This window comes from Dipodomys spectabilis, unplaced genomic scaffold, assembly GCF_019054845.1.
Source record: "Dipodomys spectabilis isolate Male_0828 unplaced genomic scaffold, ASM1905484v1 ptg000112l, whole genome shotgun sequence".
Lineage (NCBI taxonomy): Eukaryota > Metazoa > Chordata > Mammalia > Rodentia > Heteromyidae > Dipodomys > Dipodomys spectabilis.
The window spans coordinates 2,683,628-2,702,358 of NW_024870789.1; the positions used below are offsets into that span (position 1 = coordinate 2,683,628).

Genomic DNA, 18,731 nt, shown 5'->3' on the forward strand with positions numbered 1-18,731 from the left:
AGCTTTGTTTTCTGAAGAGATTTCTACACAGCAGGAGGCAAACTTCTAATTGCCATTAAGTACATTTGGTATAATGTGTTGGGGAGATGTAGTCATTGAGTCAGTTCAGCATGAACACACGCACACGGGGGCTGACTGTAAGTTTGTATACACACACACATGCACGCGTGCGCGCACGCGTGCACACACATACACGCATGCATGCACCATCACCCAGAAGTGGTTTAGTCACAGAGAAAAAACCTCAGAGCAGAAAAGAACCCGACACTACACCAGACAAGAATAACACAGGCCCAGCCAGAGTTGAATCTCATGGACGGAGCGGGCTGTGCTCACCACAGCGAAGACAGTGGGTATCAGCATAGCCACGGGAGTCCAAGGCTAAAGGATTTGTTGCTGTGTCTGCGTTTACACAGGAGCCATGAAGCTCGGTGCCTGCCCCGGGGCCGGGTGAATTCCATGAGCCTCCTGCTTGCCCATTCCCCCCTCCATAAGGATGGAAAAGCCACTCTCCAGACAAGACTCAGCAGTATGTCTCCCTGAAGCAGACCTGAATTTATTTATGCAGCTGAATTATTTATTGTTCATAACGAAATGAAGGTGGGGGTGGAGCCGGCCCACTGTCACAGCCCTCCGTTGCCTTTTGATTGAGGCCTATGACTAGATTTATGCGAATGAGGTGAGGATAATAAGAAATGCTTGCCACTGACACATTCCCTCCACATGCCCCAATCCTCCCTTCCCGGCAGCCATCTCCAAAGCCCTGTGGGCTGATTAGTTTCTTCTAAACGAATGCAAAAGACAAACCATCTCTGTGCTGTAGAATGGGTCTCAGCACTCTCTTTAGTACCTGACTTTGGTCCCTTCTTTCCATTCCGCCAGTATGGCTCATGTAAGAATGCACATTTGGAACTCAGTGCAGAGAGGCCCCCAGCAAGACTCCTGGAGTGAGCAAGATGAGGTGAAAACCCTGTGCACACTGCCTTCAAGCTCCCATGAGAGGCGTGGGGAGGGCAGGAAGCTGCCTGAGGCATTGAGCCTTGCAGCAGCGCCTGTGGCCAGAAGCCACACACCGAGTTACAGAGCCAGGAACAAGCCCACACTTCCACGGGCATGAACAGCGATCCACGCCAACACCGGAACACATGGGCACACCTGGAAGATGGATGATCTCCACACACAGAAAACAAACTCAGGCCGGTGCCCTTACATGCACTCATGCAGCACGGACCCGAGTCCTGTGTGAGAGCCAGGAGGAGATGGGAAAACGCTGCAGGACATTGGTTCCACCTGAGAAACACTCAGCAAGTACAAGCAAAGAAAGCAAACATGGACAGACAGGGTCAGTGTGACTGAGGGCACAGCAGGGGAGACTCCGTGGGGTCAGGGCAGCACCCAACATGTGGGCACAGCAGAGGAGGAGAATCCACAGGGCTAGGGGCAGCACCCGATGGAGCCGATGCCAGCAAAGCCTCCTCCACACAGGACTGGCCAGCAACCCGCCAACAACTCCAAACCCAGCACCGCAGAAGACAATCATGATGATAATACGATTACACTAGGGGCCAGCTGTCTGCAGAGCTGCGTGTGCACAGCGGGCACAGAACCTGACAATGCGTCCTCTGGACATTGTCAATGTAAAACACAAGGCGAAGATGACCCAGAAGACGGGGTGGGGACACGGAGGCCAAGGGCATAGCCCTTCAGACAATTGAGATCTCAGCACCACCCGGTCCAGCGCTGCCCAGTCCAGAACCACTGGGTATGCAGACCTACACAATAGCATCACACATGGAAGAGACATCACGCACCCATGCTCACTGAGGGCTGGCAACAGTGACTGAGGTGCAGAAGCAATTCATGAGCCCAAGAATTCAGGAAGATAACTGATACAGCGAGGGGCTGGGAGGATCCCAACGCAAGAACCGCAAGGAAAAAGCACTAACTCCTCCAGCAGGATCACTGCAGGAGCAAATGTGACCACACCACCAACCAGGCCCTAAAGATGCCCCCACATATGTGGCATGTAAATAAGCAAGAGGAGAATCAATGGCAGCCACTTCCAGTATACTGTCTCTCTCTCCAGGATGCCCATCCCCAGCCTTTCTAGGTCCCTTGAACACAGCCAGAGCTGCTCTCCCCTCCCCCCCTTTCTCTCTCACACCCTCCCTCCCCCTCTCCCTCTCCCTCTGGGAGTCCAGTACCTGGCAGATCAGGGACTTCAGTCAAGCAACCATTCTTAATAACTTAAAAACAAAGAAAGGGAAACTACAAAAAGAAACACCTAACAAAACACTGAGCCAAACAACAAACCCACGTATAGATAAAATAACCATCAGATATAACACTTTCACCAATCCCCAAACAAAAGGAATGGAAGGCTGTTTACAAAATTATTTCGCAAAGGCTGTTTTGTCAAAAAGTTGTACAGACATTTGAAACAAAAGACCCAAAGCTGCACCATGCTCTAAAATAAACTCTCAGAGGATGGAGGAGAAAGACGAAAGACTCATAGAAGAGCAACACACACACAAAAAACAAAATGGAATATTTATAAGTACCCTGGGAGATGGTATCGCTCCCCGCATTAAAGCGGAGAGGAAATGAAAACTCAAAGACTGACGGCTTGAGATTCATACAAATTTAAAGTCTCATTCCAGTGGAAGAAAGAGAATCACAGAATTAAAATGAGGGGAGGAAGAGCATTTGGGGATCCATTTGCCTGAAGATGACAAGCTAACAGCTGATCTCTCTGCTACCTTGCACTCCATTCATATTTATAAGGAAAATAATTTTGTCAAGAGTAATATAGCAATGAAACCCTAAGAATTAAAGCAATTCTACCATCGACAACAACAAAAAACAGAAAAAAATCTACAAAACCAGGAAATAGTAAAATAACCGTCATCATTGAGACAAACAGGATTGATTTACATTGTGGTCAAACTGGATTAGGCCTCCCAGCCCCGCTGGCAGTGGTCAGCCTGGAGCATTCCTTTATGGTATCTCTGAATCGGCCTTCAGTGCTTTCCTGTTGGAAGCCCGGTGGCCTACATCTGACTATGTCCTTGTTATTTTGTTTCACTGGCGTGTGTGCTCAGCTTTCTGCACAGGAGGCAGAGTTGTTGGAACACTGCCCATCCACAGGGCACCAACTGTGCACTCACTCCTGGCCCTGGGTGTTCCAGGTCTCCTGGCCATTTGGAAGTCTGAGTGGAAAAATCACGTCCTTCTCTCAGGGTTCTTTAGGCACTGCTCCGCTGTCTCCTGGTTGTGGGTGCTGCAACTTGGCAGCATGGTCACCAAGGCCTGCTCTGGGTGCTGCAACTTGGCAGCGCGGTCACCAAGGCCTGCTCTTCCCTTTCTTACTCAAAGCTTCCAGGACGGTCTCTTCAAGCCGGGTAGAAATTCAACATGGTGGCATCAATGTGGGCTTCACTTCTTTCTGAACATTAGTCATGTCATCTCCAGGTGTGACTCTCTGATCTGGACTTCTCATCCCGTCTCTCAGATGATTTTACTCTGTTCTCTCCAACTTCCAACGAGTGCATATTCAACCTCTGTTGGACTGATGGGAATCCTGTTTTGATCTGTCCCCTCCTTTTCTCATCCCTTTTTTGTTTTCCTCTAGGTTTTCTGGGCATTTCCTTGATGTTATCTTCCAAGCCTGTGTAGAATGATTTATTACTAGCAGATTTTTTTTCCTTTAATTTTATTTTCTTGTAAAGATGCCATACAGAGGGACTACAGTTATACTACCAGATCTTTTAACTTCGAACTCTATTGCCATAACATCGCTATTAGATCTTGTTTCATCAACAAAACAAGGCACTCCATGAGTCTGCTGAGCCCATGGAGTTTAGAATCTACACTCTGTTCCTCCCCGTGGCCGTCTGGCTGCTGTGTCCATGTTAAGGCCTTTGGTGATGGAGACGTGCTGGGGTATCCAGGTCCCAACAGCTCCCCGACCAGACCCACTGCCTTCTCCTTGAGCTGGTCTCCTCCACGTATGCGTAGCCTCCTTGTCCTCCATCCTGGCTTCTTCCAAATCCTGCCAAGCAGGGTGGAGCTCTGTCTGGCTATCACAAAGTCCCAATATGGGTATAGGATACAGGGTACGGGGTACGGGAATAGACCCACGGTCCTGCCGCTGGGCTCAACCTCCCAGTGCAAGGCTCACTGGGCAGGCCCGCCGTGGGTCTCCGGGGCTGGACTGCAGCACTCCTCTGCTTCCCACCCCTGGGCTCTCATGGAGGAGGTCCAGCCCCCACTTTCCTGCTGTGTTCTAAGTTCCCATTTCTCCATGCTCCTTCCATCAGCAACCCTATGCACCCCATCCCCCATTCTCTCACCATCGGCTTCCAGGTACAAATGGGAAATTCCCTCCCTTCGCATACAGCAGGCTGAGCAGCCCACACCCATGCCCACCTACACCCCCCAGCACCCACAACCCCACACACCACACCCACACCCCAATACCCCTACCCACACCCCTGCACCTGCACCCATGCCTTGTGCCACACCAAGACACTCCTGTCCTCCTCCTTCTCCTGACCCATGTGTGTCCTTCAGCTCCAGCTCCAGCAAGAAGCTCTCACACCCTCCTTGCAAATCTTGCCTACTCCTCTGGCCTCGCCAGGCCACAGGGACCATGACCACACACTAAGCATGTGGATCTGTCTCCCTCCCTGGACAGGAAGTGGGGAGGTCAGGGCCTGGACGGGAAGTAGGGAGGTCAGGGCCTAGACAGGAAGTGGGGAGGTCAGGGCCTGGACAGGAAGAGGGGAGGTCAGGGCCTGGACAAGACATGGAGAGGTCAGGGCCTGGACAGGAAGTGAGGAGGTCAGGGCCTGGACAGGAAGTGGGGAGGTCAGGGCCTGGACAGGAAGTAGGGAGGTCAGGGCCTGGGTGGGAAGTAGGGAGATCAGGGCCTGGACAGGAAGTGGGGAGGCCAGGGCCTGGACAGGAAGTGGGGAGGTCAGGGCCTGGACAGGAAGCAAGGAGGTCAGGGCCTGGACAGGAAGTGGGGAGGTCAGGGCCTGGACAGGAAGTAGGGAGGTCAGGGCCTGGGTGGGAAGTAGGGAGGTCAGGGCCTGGACAGGAAGTGGGGAGGCCAGGGCCTGGACAGGAAGTGGGGAGGTCAGGGCCTGGACAGGAAGCAAGGAGGTCAGGGCCTGGACAGGAAGTGGGGAGGTCAGGGCCTGGACAGGAAGTAGGGAGGTCAGGGCCTGGGTGGGAAGTAGGGAGGTCAGGGCCTGGACAGGAAGTGGGGAGGCCAGGGCCTGGACAGGAAGTGGGGAGGTCAGGGCCTGGACAGGAAGCAAGGAGGTCAGGGCCTGGACAAGACATGGAGAGGTCAGGGCCTGGACAGGAAGTGGGACATGGGGAGGCCAGGGCCCAAACAGGAAGCAGGGAGGCCAGGGCCCGGACAGGAAGTGGGGAGGTCAGGGCCTGACAGGAAACAGGGAGGTCAGGGCCAGGTCTTGTCCTCAGCTCTCTATTCCATGAAGGGTGAGGCACCCAGCACAGCAGAAATGCTCAGTGCTGGCTTAGCCGTCCTATCTCCAGTGAGGCATCCGGAGACATGTTCCTTCTCCTGACAGTGAAAAGCAGGACCATGTTTATCTGCCAGCATCCAAATAAGAGCAGCTACAGAGATCACCAGGCAATGAAAGCAGCCAGATACTGGCACACAGGAACACAGCAGCCTGCCACAGGGAGGGAACACAGGTGGCCTGCCACGGAGGGGGCATGCGGGCAGCCTGCCACAGGTAGGCCTTCCCAGTGCTCCTAAGCAAGCGCTAACTCATAAGGAGAAAGAGAGGTTTCCCGGTGCCTTTAGAGCTTCAGTGGTTTCAAATCCACTTTAGATCATTTTATTCATCGTATATTTATTTTTCTCACTACCCAGAACACCAAGCTGATCTGCAGAAAACCCATTTGAAAAAAGCAATCACCTACTCCAAGCAAAGGCACTAAATGGAAAAGGAGAGACGGAAAACCCAGCAGATGGCAGGGTTCAGCGAGTGACCCCAGGCACACGCGTCCACACCAGGCCAGGTCTCCTTCCACAGCACCCAGATTCTGTTCATCCCTTTCCCTGTGTCATAAGCAGGAAAGAACACCTCCCTCTCGGAGCTCAGAAAAAAAGATTCGCATGATCCAGAGGAGATGCAACCAAATCTTTAAAATGGTAAAGGGTTTCTAATTAAAAAGGTATAGTTTGAGCTCTGCTGGGGGTGAGGGGACACACAGAGGCAAAAAGGAGGAGTCGGGTCCAGGTTCCTTGCCTGTGTGTGGGAACTAGAACGAAGGAGCCTGTGGTGGTGGAATGAAGGAAGAGAAGAGAGCGAGGGGGTCAGAGGTGCAGTATCTACAAGCACACACGTCATAAGGAAGCCGCCTCATATGACAGATGCGTTTGAAAAGCGTGGAAATAGCAACAATGCCTACCAACTTCCAACGGCATTCTTAAAATGTTGCCCTCCTACTGGGAGAGTTGAGGGAAATTGCGGTGGAAATGCTTTTTTCAGCAAAACAACACATCCAATATAGGTCGGGAACTTCTGAGAATATTTCTATAATTCTATATTCTGTATTTCTTAATAGGGAATTTACCTTTTACACATGTGGACTAAGAGAATATCAAATCAATACACACAAAGACGCGGCTGAGAAACATTCAGAACGTGACGTAGAAAAATAAAGAAAAAGAACATATCCTAAATTTCCAATGGGATTGACAATAACTGATCACCTTGGAACACACTTGTAATATAATGTCACGAAAAAAAGATACAAATAGCAAACCATCCTCTACACAAAATACAGGCTCAAGACAATATACTAGACTTGTTCTTCTTGCAGCAGCAGGAATTGAACTCATGGCCTCATGCTTGCTAGGCACACACTCTACCGTGTGAGCCAGCCCTCCCCCAGTCTTTCTGGATTGTTTTTGTTTATTTTGTAGATAAGAGTCTCACATCCTGGACGCCATCCTCATAAGTAGCTGGGATTATAGGCATGCTCTATCACACCCAACTCTTTAATGTTTTAGCTAAAATTTCATTGCAAGAAGAGTCCATAGTTGACTGAGTTATGAGGAAAGCTCCCTCGACTAGTCACAAATTACGTGGGGAATCTCATGGCCCGAGTCCGCCTCACCCAACCTGCCAAGCTGGCGCTGACAGAAGCATCCAGTACTCACTTGGTGGGCCGGTAATCCGGAATGGAGCGGTCCAGTGAGATCTTCTCACTGAGGAAGGAGTTGTAGCCATACTTCTCATGGGGTCCCTTAGCCTTCTCTTCTTCAGCCGGGGACAGGGTTGCGGGAAGACCGCCTTTGCCTCGGCCCCCATACCCTTCAATGAGGCCAAGGGATTTGGACAAGCCTAGAAAAGGAAGAGAGAGGTGGAATTACTGGACACTCACTACTGCATCTCATCTCAGACACAGCTCTGAACAACCACCACCGCACTCAGATACAGCCCTGGACAACCACCACCACACTCAGACACAGCCCTGGAAAACCACCACCACACTCAGATACAGCTCTGGACAACCACCACCTCACAAAGATACAGCTCTGGACAACCACCACCACACTCAGATACAGCCCTGGACAACCACCACCACACTCACATACAGCCATGGAAAACCACCACCTCACTCAGATACAGCCCTGGACAACCACCACCCCATTCAGATACAGCCCTGGAAAACTACCACCACACTCAGATACAGCTCTGGACAACCACCACCTCACTCAGATACAGCTCTAGACAACCACCACCACACTCAGACACAGCTCTGGACTACCACCACCATACTCAGACACAGCTCTGGACAACCACCACCTCACTCAGATACAGCCCTGGAAAACCACCACCGCACTCAGATACAGCTCTGAACAACCACCACCTCACTCAGATACAGCCCTGGAAAAACCACCACCACACTCAGATACAGTTCTGGACAACCACCACCACACTCAGATACAGCTCTGGACAACGACCACCGCACTCAGATACAGCTCTGGACAACCATCACCTCACTCACATACAGCCCTGGACAACCACCACCGCACTCAGATACAGCCCTGGACAACCACCACCGCACTCAGATACAGCCCTGGAAAAACCACCACCACACTCAGATACAGCCCTGGACAAACACCACCACACTCAGATACAGCCCTGGACAACCACCACCACACTCAGATACAGCCCTGGACAACCACCACCACACTCAGATACAGCCCTGGACAATCACCACCACACTCAGATACAGCCCTGGACAACCACCACCACACTCAGATACAGCTCTGGACAACCACCACCTCACTCAGATACAGCCCTGGAAAACCACCACCGCACTCAGATACAGCTCTGAACAACCACCACCTCACTCAGATACAGCCCTGGAAAAACCACCACCACACTCAGATACAGCTCTGGACAACCACCACCACACTCAGATACAGCTCTGGACAACGACCACCGCACTCAGATACAGCTCTGGACAACCATCACCTCACTCACATACAGCCCTGGACAACCACCACCGCACTCAGATACAGCCCTGGACAACCACCACCGCACTCAGATACAGCCCTGGAAAAACCACCACCACACTCAGATACAGCCCTGGACAAACACCACCACACTCAGATACAGCCCTGGACAACCACCACCACACTCAGATACAGCCCTGGACAACCACCACCACACTCACATACAGCCCTGGACAATCACCACCACACTCAGATACAGCCCTGGACAACCACCACCACACTCAGATACAGCTCTGGACAACCACCATTGCATCTCAGATACAGCTCTGGACAACCACCACCACACTCAGATACAGCTCTGGACAACCACCACCACACTCAAATACAGCTCTGGACAACCACCACCGCACTCAGATACAGCCCTGGACAACCACCACCACACTCAGATACAGCTCTGGAAAAACCACCACCACACTCAGATACAGCTCTGGACAACCACCACCACACTCAGACACAGCCCTGGACAACCACCACTGCACTCAGATACAGCCCTGGAAAAACCACCACCACACTCAGATACAGCCCTGGAAAAACCACCACCACACTCAGATACAGCTCTGGACAACCACCACCACACTCAGACACAGCTCTGGAAAAACCACCACCGCACTCAGATACAGCTCTGGACAACCACCACCGCACTCAGACACAGCTCTGGACAACCACCACCACACTCAGACACAGCCCTGGACAACCACCACCACACTCAGATACAGCCCTGGAAAAACCACCACCTCACTCAGATACAGCCCTGGACAACCACCATTTCACTCAGATACAGCCCTCAACAACCACCACCCACCACCCACTGCCCCATCTTATATGCACCCCTGAACAACCACCACTGCATCTCAGATACAGCCCTGAACAACTACTACTGCACTTAGATACAGCTCTGGACAACCACCAACCACCACTGTATCTTAGATACAGTCCTGGACAACCACTACCACATCCCAGATACAGCTCTAGACAACCACCACCCACCACCACATTTCACATACGGCCCTGGCAATCATCACCCATCCCATCAGATACAGCCCTGGACAACCACACTGTATCTTAGATACAGCCCTAAACAACCACCAATGCATCTCACAGACGGTCCTGGACAACCACCACTGCATCTCACATACAGCCCCAGACATCCACCACCCACCACCAGCACCCATTACCACATATCAGATATAGCCATTGAACCCAGGGCCTCATGCATGCAAGGCAAGCACTCTACCACTGAGCCACCTTCCCAGCCCTTCAGATACAGCCCTTGAAAACCACCACTCAGACACAGCTCTGAACAACCACCACCGCACTCAGATACAGCCCTGGACAACCACCACCCACCACCGCATCTCAGATACAGCCCCAGACAACCACACTGCATCTCAGATAACAGCTTCCAATTTGAAAGATGCCATCATCTGCCACAGAAAACACAATATGACCTCAACATGAACTCTGCATAAGTTCAGGATTCACGTCCACTGTGCAGTCCAGATCCTCTCCTTCCTTTTGGGAATGGAAGAGGAGGTGGCACAGAGTCCATAAACAGAAGAGGGCAGAGGGGGTAGGATGGAGCTAGGCTGCTCCTGCCTGACTTGCTCTCTCCCTGGACAACCACATGAAGGGGGGCGGATACCCGCACGCCACAGAATCAGAAGGGGGGCAGGCACCCACACACCACAGAATCAGAAGAGCAAGGCCCAGGGAACAACTTGCAGAATGATTTTATCATGAGCTTAAGGCTTGAAACTGCTTGACACAGCTCTGTGCCTAACAGTTTTATTTAAATTTCATCTAAATGGCAAAAGGAAGTGCAGAATGTTTGAGAACAAATCACAGTGGGAAATAAGCCCATCAGGGCAATACCTGCTCAGGAGAGGGCGGGAGCCTGTGGGACAGGGACCCGGACAGGGATGGCTTATAGGCTGGTCACTGCAGCGGATGATCAACCGCTTGGACTTTTCAGGATTTTGACTACTTGATGAGAACACTTTTGTTGTGGTGGCTTCTATTCTTTTTTTTTCTATTCACTGTCATAGCTCAGCTGAATGCAGACTAAGAGGCAAAGGGCTCTGCAGATCTCCCGTGGATGGAGCTCAGGGAGCCGGGCCCTGTCCGGGCAGGCAGCGCCCCTGAGGTGGGTCAAAGGCCCACAAACGTGCTCCACACCCCACCACCACAAGGCCTTGGCCCTCTTTCCTGAGTTTGTGCAGAGGAAATATGCTCTCTGCCAGGTCAAGGGCAGGGGGAAGCTCAGTGAGCCACATTCACAGCTCAGTGTTGAGGTGGCCTCGTCCTGCACCTGCCCAGTGCATGATTACCAGGGCCTGCTGGCTGGGAGGGGGGCCCTTCCTCCCTCCATCTGTCCATCCTGAAGCTGCGTACTCAATCCAAGAGAATAACCACCCAACCAAGGAGGCACACACTTCCATCTGAGGTACACGAGGATGTGGGCTCCCATCAGCAGACAGCCGTCTTCGCACAAGGGATCATGAGGCTCTGCGCTCCCCGGGCTGGACCCCACAGACACTCTCCACTGGACAAGTCCACATAGTGGGGAAGTGGATCCATGCTGCAGAGGGTGGGAGAAGCTGCAGAGTGACCTGAGGGCCATTGTTGGGGAGGACACCATTAAGGCTGCAGTTAAACTAAAGCCAGGCATCTCTATGCTATTGGCATTTTTTGGACTGGGAGCCTTGTACTTACCAATCAGGTGTTGTACTACTGAGCCATGTCTCCAGCCCTGCTTTTCACCAATTTTTTTTTTGGGGGGGGTGTTTCCGGTTGTGGGCCTGAACTCTGGGCCTGGGCGCTGTCCCTCAGTCCTTCAGCTCAAGGATAGCGCTCTACCACTTGAGCCACAGCGCCACTTCTGGCTTTTTTTTCCTACTTATATGGTACTGAGGAATCGAACCCAGGGCCTTATGCATACAAGGCAAGCGCTCTACCACTGAGCCACCTTCCCATCCCTCACCAATTATTTTTAAGACAGGTTTTCCTTTCCTGCCAGTATGATGATGCCTGGACCACAGTGGCTGAGATGATAGGCGGGTGTCCCTGCATCCAGCCATGTGCTGAGAAGGTCTCATCAATGCTTTTGCCCAGGCTGGCCTCAAATCACAATCCTCCCATTTTCAACCTCCTAAGTCGTTAGAACTACAGGCATGAGCTACAGACACCATTCCCCCTTTTTTAAGGCAGGGTCTCATCTTGTTCATCTCTGCTGCCTCTCTGATTCAGTGGGCCCAGGGTACTCTGAGGGTGGCCTTCCTAATGCAGGAATGAGGGCCAGAAACAGAAATGTTTGTCAGATCGTCCAGAAGTTACAACTACGATGCCTGCTAACCTTAGCTGTGATAGGACGCATGAGCAAGGGGTGCTAATGAGGCATTTGTCTCTCTCGGTGGCATCATTTCCTCCTTAGTGGAAGTCCCCTACTTAGCAACACGATGTAGCACTGTGCACAGTGCAATGTGACAACTACGAATTATCTATTTCATGCTCCACAGCTCTCATTCCACAACCCCCCCCCCCCCCCCCGCCAATTTCATCTGCAAGAAAGGTGCTGCAGACCAGCAGAAACTTCCACTGTACGTAAGTGTGGTGACTTAGATGGCCTCAGGAACTGCTGGAAAGGACAAAGCCAGCCCATGGACACTGAGCCTGGCCAGCCTGAGCTGTCCCCAGAGTGTATCATCTGGTTCATACACACAGACAGGGCTCAAACCTGAAAGGGCACACACTACACTCTTCACACAAAATGCAGGGACTCAGAGATGGGAAACACAGAGATGAGGGGAGGATCAGGATGAAGAGGCACAGAGGGAGTGGAGTATATCAGATCTAGAGGGCCTGAACATTCCCTTTTTCTTCATACTCTTCCTCCTCCTGATTTATCTGGAGAAGTTTGGCCACATGATGTCACTGCACAGGAAGTGGGCGCACAGGGGAGGGAATGCCGATAGGGAGGGCATATGGTTGGGGTGAGTGTACTGGAACTCACACCCAGTATTCTTCAGGGAGGAGACTCCAGGGACCTTTCAAATTTCCCTGGCTCTCTAGTCTGGGATGGAGTTCCACCAATAGGATACTGGTGGGTGGGAAGAGGGAGCAAGTTGGGGCCTTCATTCCCCAGCATCCTCCCTTCTGCGCTGTGGTTTGGTAGGACTACAATGTTGAGATGTGGTAGGCATCAGCAGGCCCTTCCCCGTCCAGTATCCAACCATCCTTGCATTCTGTGACTCATGCCCTGCCCTGCCCCCAGTGTCCAGCCATCCTTGCATTCCATGACACATGCCCTGCTCTGCCCCCAGTGTCCAGCGAGCCTTGCACTCCATGACACATGCCCTGCTCTGGCTGTTCCAGGCCTCTGGTGGCCACACTGTTAGCTTGTCTGTCACAAGCCCCTAGGGACATTCACCTTTCTGTCACTTCCTGTGGGTTTTCCTTAACTCTTTCCAAGCCTTCGAAAACAGATTGTTGATCTCTTCTCTCTGAGTGAGCTGCCTGCTCCCTGCCAAGTTACATCGTGCTTCTTCTCCAGCACCTTATCAGGGGCTCCACCTGCATGACTCCATCTACCTGAACCACCTCCTCAGACTCACCTTCAACACCACAACACTGCAAAAAACAAAACAAAAAACAAAAAACCTCACTTCATAATGCACAGCCATCCAGGCTGGATCCTGTCCTAGACAACACACATACTTTATAATTCACAGTCATCCAGGCTGGATCCTGTCCTAGACAACACACACACTTCGTAATGCACAGCTATCCAGGCTGGATCCTGTCCCAGATAGCACATTCACTTTGTAACACAGTCATCCAGGCTGGATCCTATCCTAGATGACAGAACAGGATTTCTGGGTCTGGGCACGTGGGTGGCCCGGGAGCAGAACTCGGAGCATATTCTGTCCACGAGTGAGCTGTGCAGCCACCATTGCTCTTGAAAAATGAGTCATGGTTATGTGCTTCCGAACAAACCATCCATAATTCTCCACCGCAGCTTCACTCAAAACAGCATGTCTTACGTGTATGATGAACTTTATACTTCCTGGAATTTCTGCAAAAATGATTTAACTTCATCCTCAGAAGAGCTCTGCCCCATGCCTTAGGTAAGAACGCTGCAACTTGGCCTGGATAAACCATATTCCTAGGCTTTCTGGAGGAGAGCCACTGAGCACTCCAGGAAATACCCAGCTGGGTGCTGGTGGCTCCTGCCTGTCATCCCAGCCACTGGGGAGTCAAGAATAGGAGAATAGGGACTCCAGGCCAGCCTGGGCAGGAAAGTCTGTGATGCCTCATGTAAAGGCAGGGAAGCTGGATGCACAGGCATACATCTGCCATCCCAGCTACAACAGAAAGCCTAAAGTGGGTGGAACACAGCCTGGTGGCGGGGGGGGGGGGGGGGCATCTAAGCAGGAAGTAAAACTTTACCTCAGAAATAACCAGGGCAAAAAAATAGGTCTGACAGTGTGGCTTGGTTTCAGAGCACTAGCCAAACAAGCATGAGGCCCTGAGTTCAAACTCCAGTACCATTCTCCTGTCAGTCTCATGTTGCTGGGGTGAAGATAGTACAGAGGCCCAGGCCTCACTGCCAAGGACAGACACAGATTTCCCACCTGTGTGGGATGACGTGGTAGGGTCTGGCGCACCCCAGAGTGCAGGTGGAGAGAGCTCATAAAGGGTGGTGTGGCAAGAACGGATGGACGGGCTCGACGGGCTCTCTGCACAGGTTAACTGAGCACTCATCCCCATGTCACTCAAAACCCCATGGGGAGGAACAGCCCAGACCCAGGTGGGTGGGAGAGATGCTGAGCTGCAGCACATCCAGCACAATGCGGCAGACCAGGCCCCTGCTACATACCACACACAACAGCGCAGACTGGGAACCTGCCGCAGTTCCTGAGAGCTGTGCTCTCTCGCCTGCCCTGGCCCTCCTCTCTTCCCTACCTGTTTTCCCTGGTCTTTCTTCTTCCTTCTCCCTCCTCCTCCTATTCCTACTCCCCTTTCCCTTCACTGGTGCTTGCTAGGCAGGTGATCTACCACTTGAGCCATTCCTTTGGACTCTTTGTGTTGTTTTCAAAGTAGGGTCTCTTTCTGTCCACTGTGGTCTTCCTGCCTGTGCTTTCCTGTGTGGTGGGGGGACAGGTGGGCACCGCTGTGCCCAGCCACCATGCTTCCCCGTAACTGGACACGTATACATACATCACCATGCCCAGCCATGGTGAGATGGAGACGTGCAAACTTCCACACTGGGGCTAGCCCTCAATCCAGACTGCACCTCCCACATAGCCAGGGTTGTAGGCTTGAACCTTAATGCCTGGCTGGTACACTGTATATTCTCTGGCCCCTGCATCTATATGAGAATCTCACACCATAGGGATGACCCTGACCACTGGGCTGGGCAGCATGCCTTTGGCTTTGGACTTAACTATGAGATTTGCTCAGAGCAACCAGATCCCAGTGGATGCCATGAGCTGATGCTGAGAGCCCACCCTGTGTGTTGGCCTCCGCTTTGGTCATCACCATGGCAATGGGAGCACGGTGGTCTGAAGAGGATGACGACACTCAGCAGCCAGATCCCAGCTGACACTCGGAACCCAGTCACATGAGCCAAACCTTCACTTACCCAGCAAGACAAATGTCAAGAGTAACTCACGCTCACACACGCTCACAAGCAACCAAGAAGCTGGATTTTGGTGCCATTTATGAGGCTGGAGAGGAAGGAAAGAGAAGACTTAGGGTGTGAAAAGACATGACACAGAACTGAGAGCTGCATGGGTACGGGTTAAATTGGTGCTGTCTTCTCAGAGACATCCAAATGAATGGAGCTGTCAGGTGCCCGTGAAAGAGCTTGGGAAGAGACCAGGCTTGGTGATTGAAAACTGATTCATGGTGTTTAAGTGGAGTTTAGAGACAAGCTCCTTGTGGAGACATGCAAGCATAGAGGAAAGACAAAGGACGCCCAAGCACTGGCACCCCAAGTGAGGCTGGAAAGAGGAGAGGGCTGTGGAAAGAAGATCGAGGAATGGAGGAACCCCAAACGGAGCCGCAGCACTGGTGATGTTCACAGGACCATTTGAGAGAACCAGAGCTTAGAGGAGGCTGGCAAGTTCCATAGCAGTGCGGGCCACACAGTGAGTTCCAGCAGAGACCCTGGGAGTAGAGGGAGGGAGGGAGGGAGGGGCGGAGGGAGGGAGAAAGGTTTCAGTGTCTACACATGGAAGACAGAACCCAGAGTTGTTTCGATCATGGAAAGGCTACTGAGGTGAGGAGAATGAAGAGCTGGGCAAGTGTGGGGTTAAGTTTGTACCCCACAAAGCCAAGGAACACAGAAGCACAGATCCTGCTCCACCGGCCCTGCCTTGCTCTGCTGTAGTCAGCTGAGGAGGGCCTTAGACAAAAGCCTTCGACAAAGCTCTGGTGTCTGATGGAGATACAAACCAAAGATCAAGGATCTGACTCGACACCCCATGATGTAAAGCTGTGCCTGAGTGTGTATGGACCCACGGGCAGGCTGAGAACATGACTGCAGGGCTGCTTTGATCAGAGCTATCCGAGGCCCCTGTTACAAAGCCCCATGTGTCCATGCCACCCACGTGGGTGGGCAACTGAGGTCCCAACATGGAATTCAAATCTCAGAGTGCCATGACAGCACAAAAAACAAGAAGCAAAACTATCTGCATTCCCAGACATAGCACTGGAGGCACAAGCTTGAGAGCTGTCCACCCGACGTAGAAGTGGTAAGATACATCTTTTTTGGAGAACTGAGAAATCCAGCAGCTCTGAAATAATCCCAAGTAAACATACAATGAGCAAATTCACTAGGCCTCTGAGTCTCTGGATCTCCCCGATCCCGGAGCTGAGCTGGGCTGTGTGGCAAGCCACAATTCAGCCCTGATGGGGTGCTCCAGCCACCTCGGGGTGCCTGCGGCAGTCCCCACAGAGTTCCGTTCAACGTTCTCTAAATACTCAGCATGCACTCGGTCACTGTGTCTCAAACACCCCACTCCCAACTTTGTCCACGAACATGCAGGAAATGTGGGCTCCCTTACAGCCCTGGGCAGCCACATCCCAAGCACGTACCAGCATCATGCCAGAACACATTCTCCACACTCCCTTCCCGGCCACTCGCCCACCAGAGCCCAAGTTCCCAGATAAGAACAGCAAACAGCATGCAAATACTTGATGGACAAATACACAGCCCTGTCTCTCTCTGGTGTAAACACACTGGGCCAGCTCAGCCTGCAGCTGTGGGTCTGTGTGATGGACAGAATGTGTCATCCATGGGAGACATGGAAGATACAACACCTAACAAGACACAGCACAATTCTGCATCCTGTGCAAACACAGTGTGAGGGCAGAGTGGGGAACAAAAACCATGAAAAACTTCCTGGGTTTATTGCTGGTGGCTGGACAAGACCTGGGGCCTCTGGGGGCTGATGACCCGGAGGACGGGGCATCCTGCGAGGTCAGCTCCAGCCCCGGCTCCTTCCCCAGGGGTCCACAGGAGTGGTCCACACTGAGTGCTGTGGTCCTTCAGAGGCTGGAGGAACTCCTGGGCTGTGTGCTCATATCCCCCCTTTATTATTTACAGTAATAATTATAATTATGATGTAATTATAAACATAAAATAGAGATAATTATTGTTTTAGTCCCAATAATAATAACCGAAGTGGAAACTCAGGAACTGTCAGAATTTACTAAGAAGCTACGGTGTTACAGCACAGGCCCCTGGCTCCACACTGCTCTGCTAACAACCTGGGGCTGGGTGGGGAGACGGGAGATGTGCTGTGCAGGGTCCTGAGACTGCAAAACTGCCCGCATTCTGTGGGGGCCAGAGAGGATCTGACACAGCCCAGCTGCTCGGGCTTTAAATCTGCAGTCTCCCTGGCAGCGGTGGCACAGGCTCTGGGCTTGCTCTGCCCGCTGCTAGCCTTTTGTTCCAAGCGCAATGTGAAGTCTAAGTCATGGGCACAAGTCCTCTGCCAGGTGCTTGTCTACTGCCTGATGTGGCATGGGCTGGCCTCCCCAGTGTCCAGTCCCTGATACACTGGATTGTGGATGGTCCCTGACACTGGACTGGGAACAGCCCCTGACACACTGGATTGGGGACGACCCACACACTGGCACACGTGACCCTCTGGCATGAGCATCTGGCATGAGTGGCAGGGCAGCTGGGGCTCCGGAGTCGACACATGCTGGGTTCAGCAGCTTGCAATGCGGTGCAGGAAGGAGCAGCATGAGGCTGCTTGTGCCGAGCACGAGTCACAAATGCGATAGAGGTGTGACAGGCATGACGTGTGTCCAGATACTCTGTCATGGGTGACTTTACTTCTGACGTACACAGGGGAATCAGGGACACAGAGGTGACTTGGGGAAGGACATCTACTGGACAGCTGATATCAAGACCCCAGGAGCCTGGTGAAGGTGCAGTTTCCGCTGCTTGGCTTCCTAGAGGAGGTGATACTTGGGTGCTGGCCTGCAGGACCAGACCTACCTGCACACCAGAGCACAGACCAGTCAGGGAAAGGATGTCAGAAGCATCCAGCACAGCCCAGATACCCGAACACCAGCACAGTCTGTATGGACACACATGCACCTGGGGGACGGTGGGCAGCATGAGCTGCCATGTTTCCTGCCTCCAGATAATTTAACACCAGCCTCTCACGCTCACTGCTGCCCCGAGGATCTGTGCTACCCCTTGCATCCTACAGAGAGAGAAACGTGCCTTCTCAGGTTTCTTGAAAGACGAATGCAAGGGGCCAATCCCAAACGCTGGGGTAGCAGGTCTTGAGAGGAAGGAGCTTTTCATCAAACGTAGCGGCTTCATAAGCCACCCACTGTGGACTGTGCTTGCAGTTCTAGCTACCTGGGGGGAGGCTGGGACAGAGCACAGCTCAAGGCCAGCCAGGGCGCAGACGTGGGGGAGATGCCTTCCCCAGCTGCTGACAGGCTGAGGCTGGGCGGCCTGAGGTTCCGGGCCAGGCTGGGCAGTAAAGTCCACAGGGCTCCATCTTCACGGGCTAAGCAGAGCCTGGTGGGACATGCTGTGTATAACGACAGCAAAAAGCCTCAGGTAGGAAGCTCAATCACACGGGCAGGCAAGGGCAAGACCCTGTCCTAACAATGCACAGTGAAAAGCAGG

At 52.5% G+C, this 18,731-nt stretch overlaps 1 protein-coding gene across 1 annotated transcript in view; it reads right to left on the reverse strand.

The window, feature by feature from the left end:
• The window catches only part of Galnt17 (polypeptide N-acetylgalactosaminyltransferase 17), a 145,154-nt gene that overhangs the window by 93,431 nt on the left and 32,992 nt on the right, over positions 1–18,731 (reverse strand). Inside the window, exon 2 of the mRNA XM_042688088.1 lies at positions 7,208–7,391. Coding sequence (XP_042544022.1) covers positions 7,208–7,391 — 184 coding nt within the window. The remainder of the gene's footprint in view (positions 1–7,207; positions 7,392–18,731) is intronic.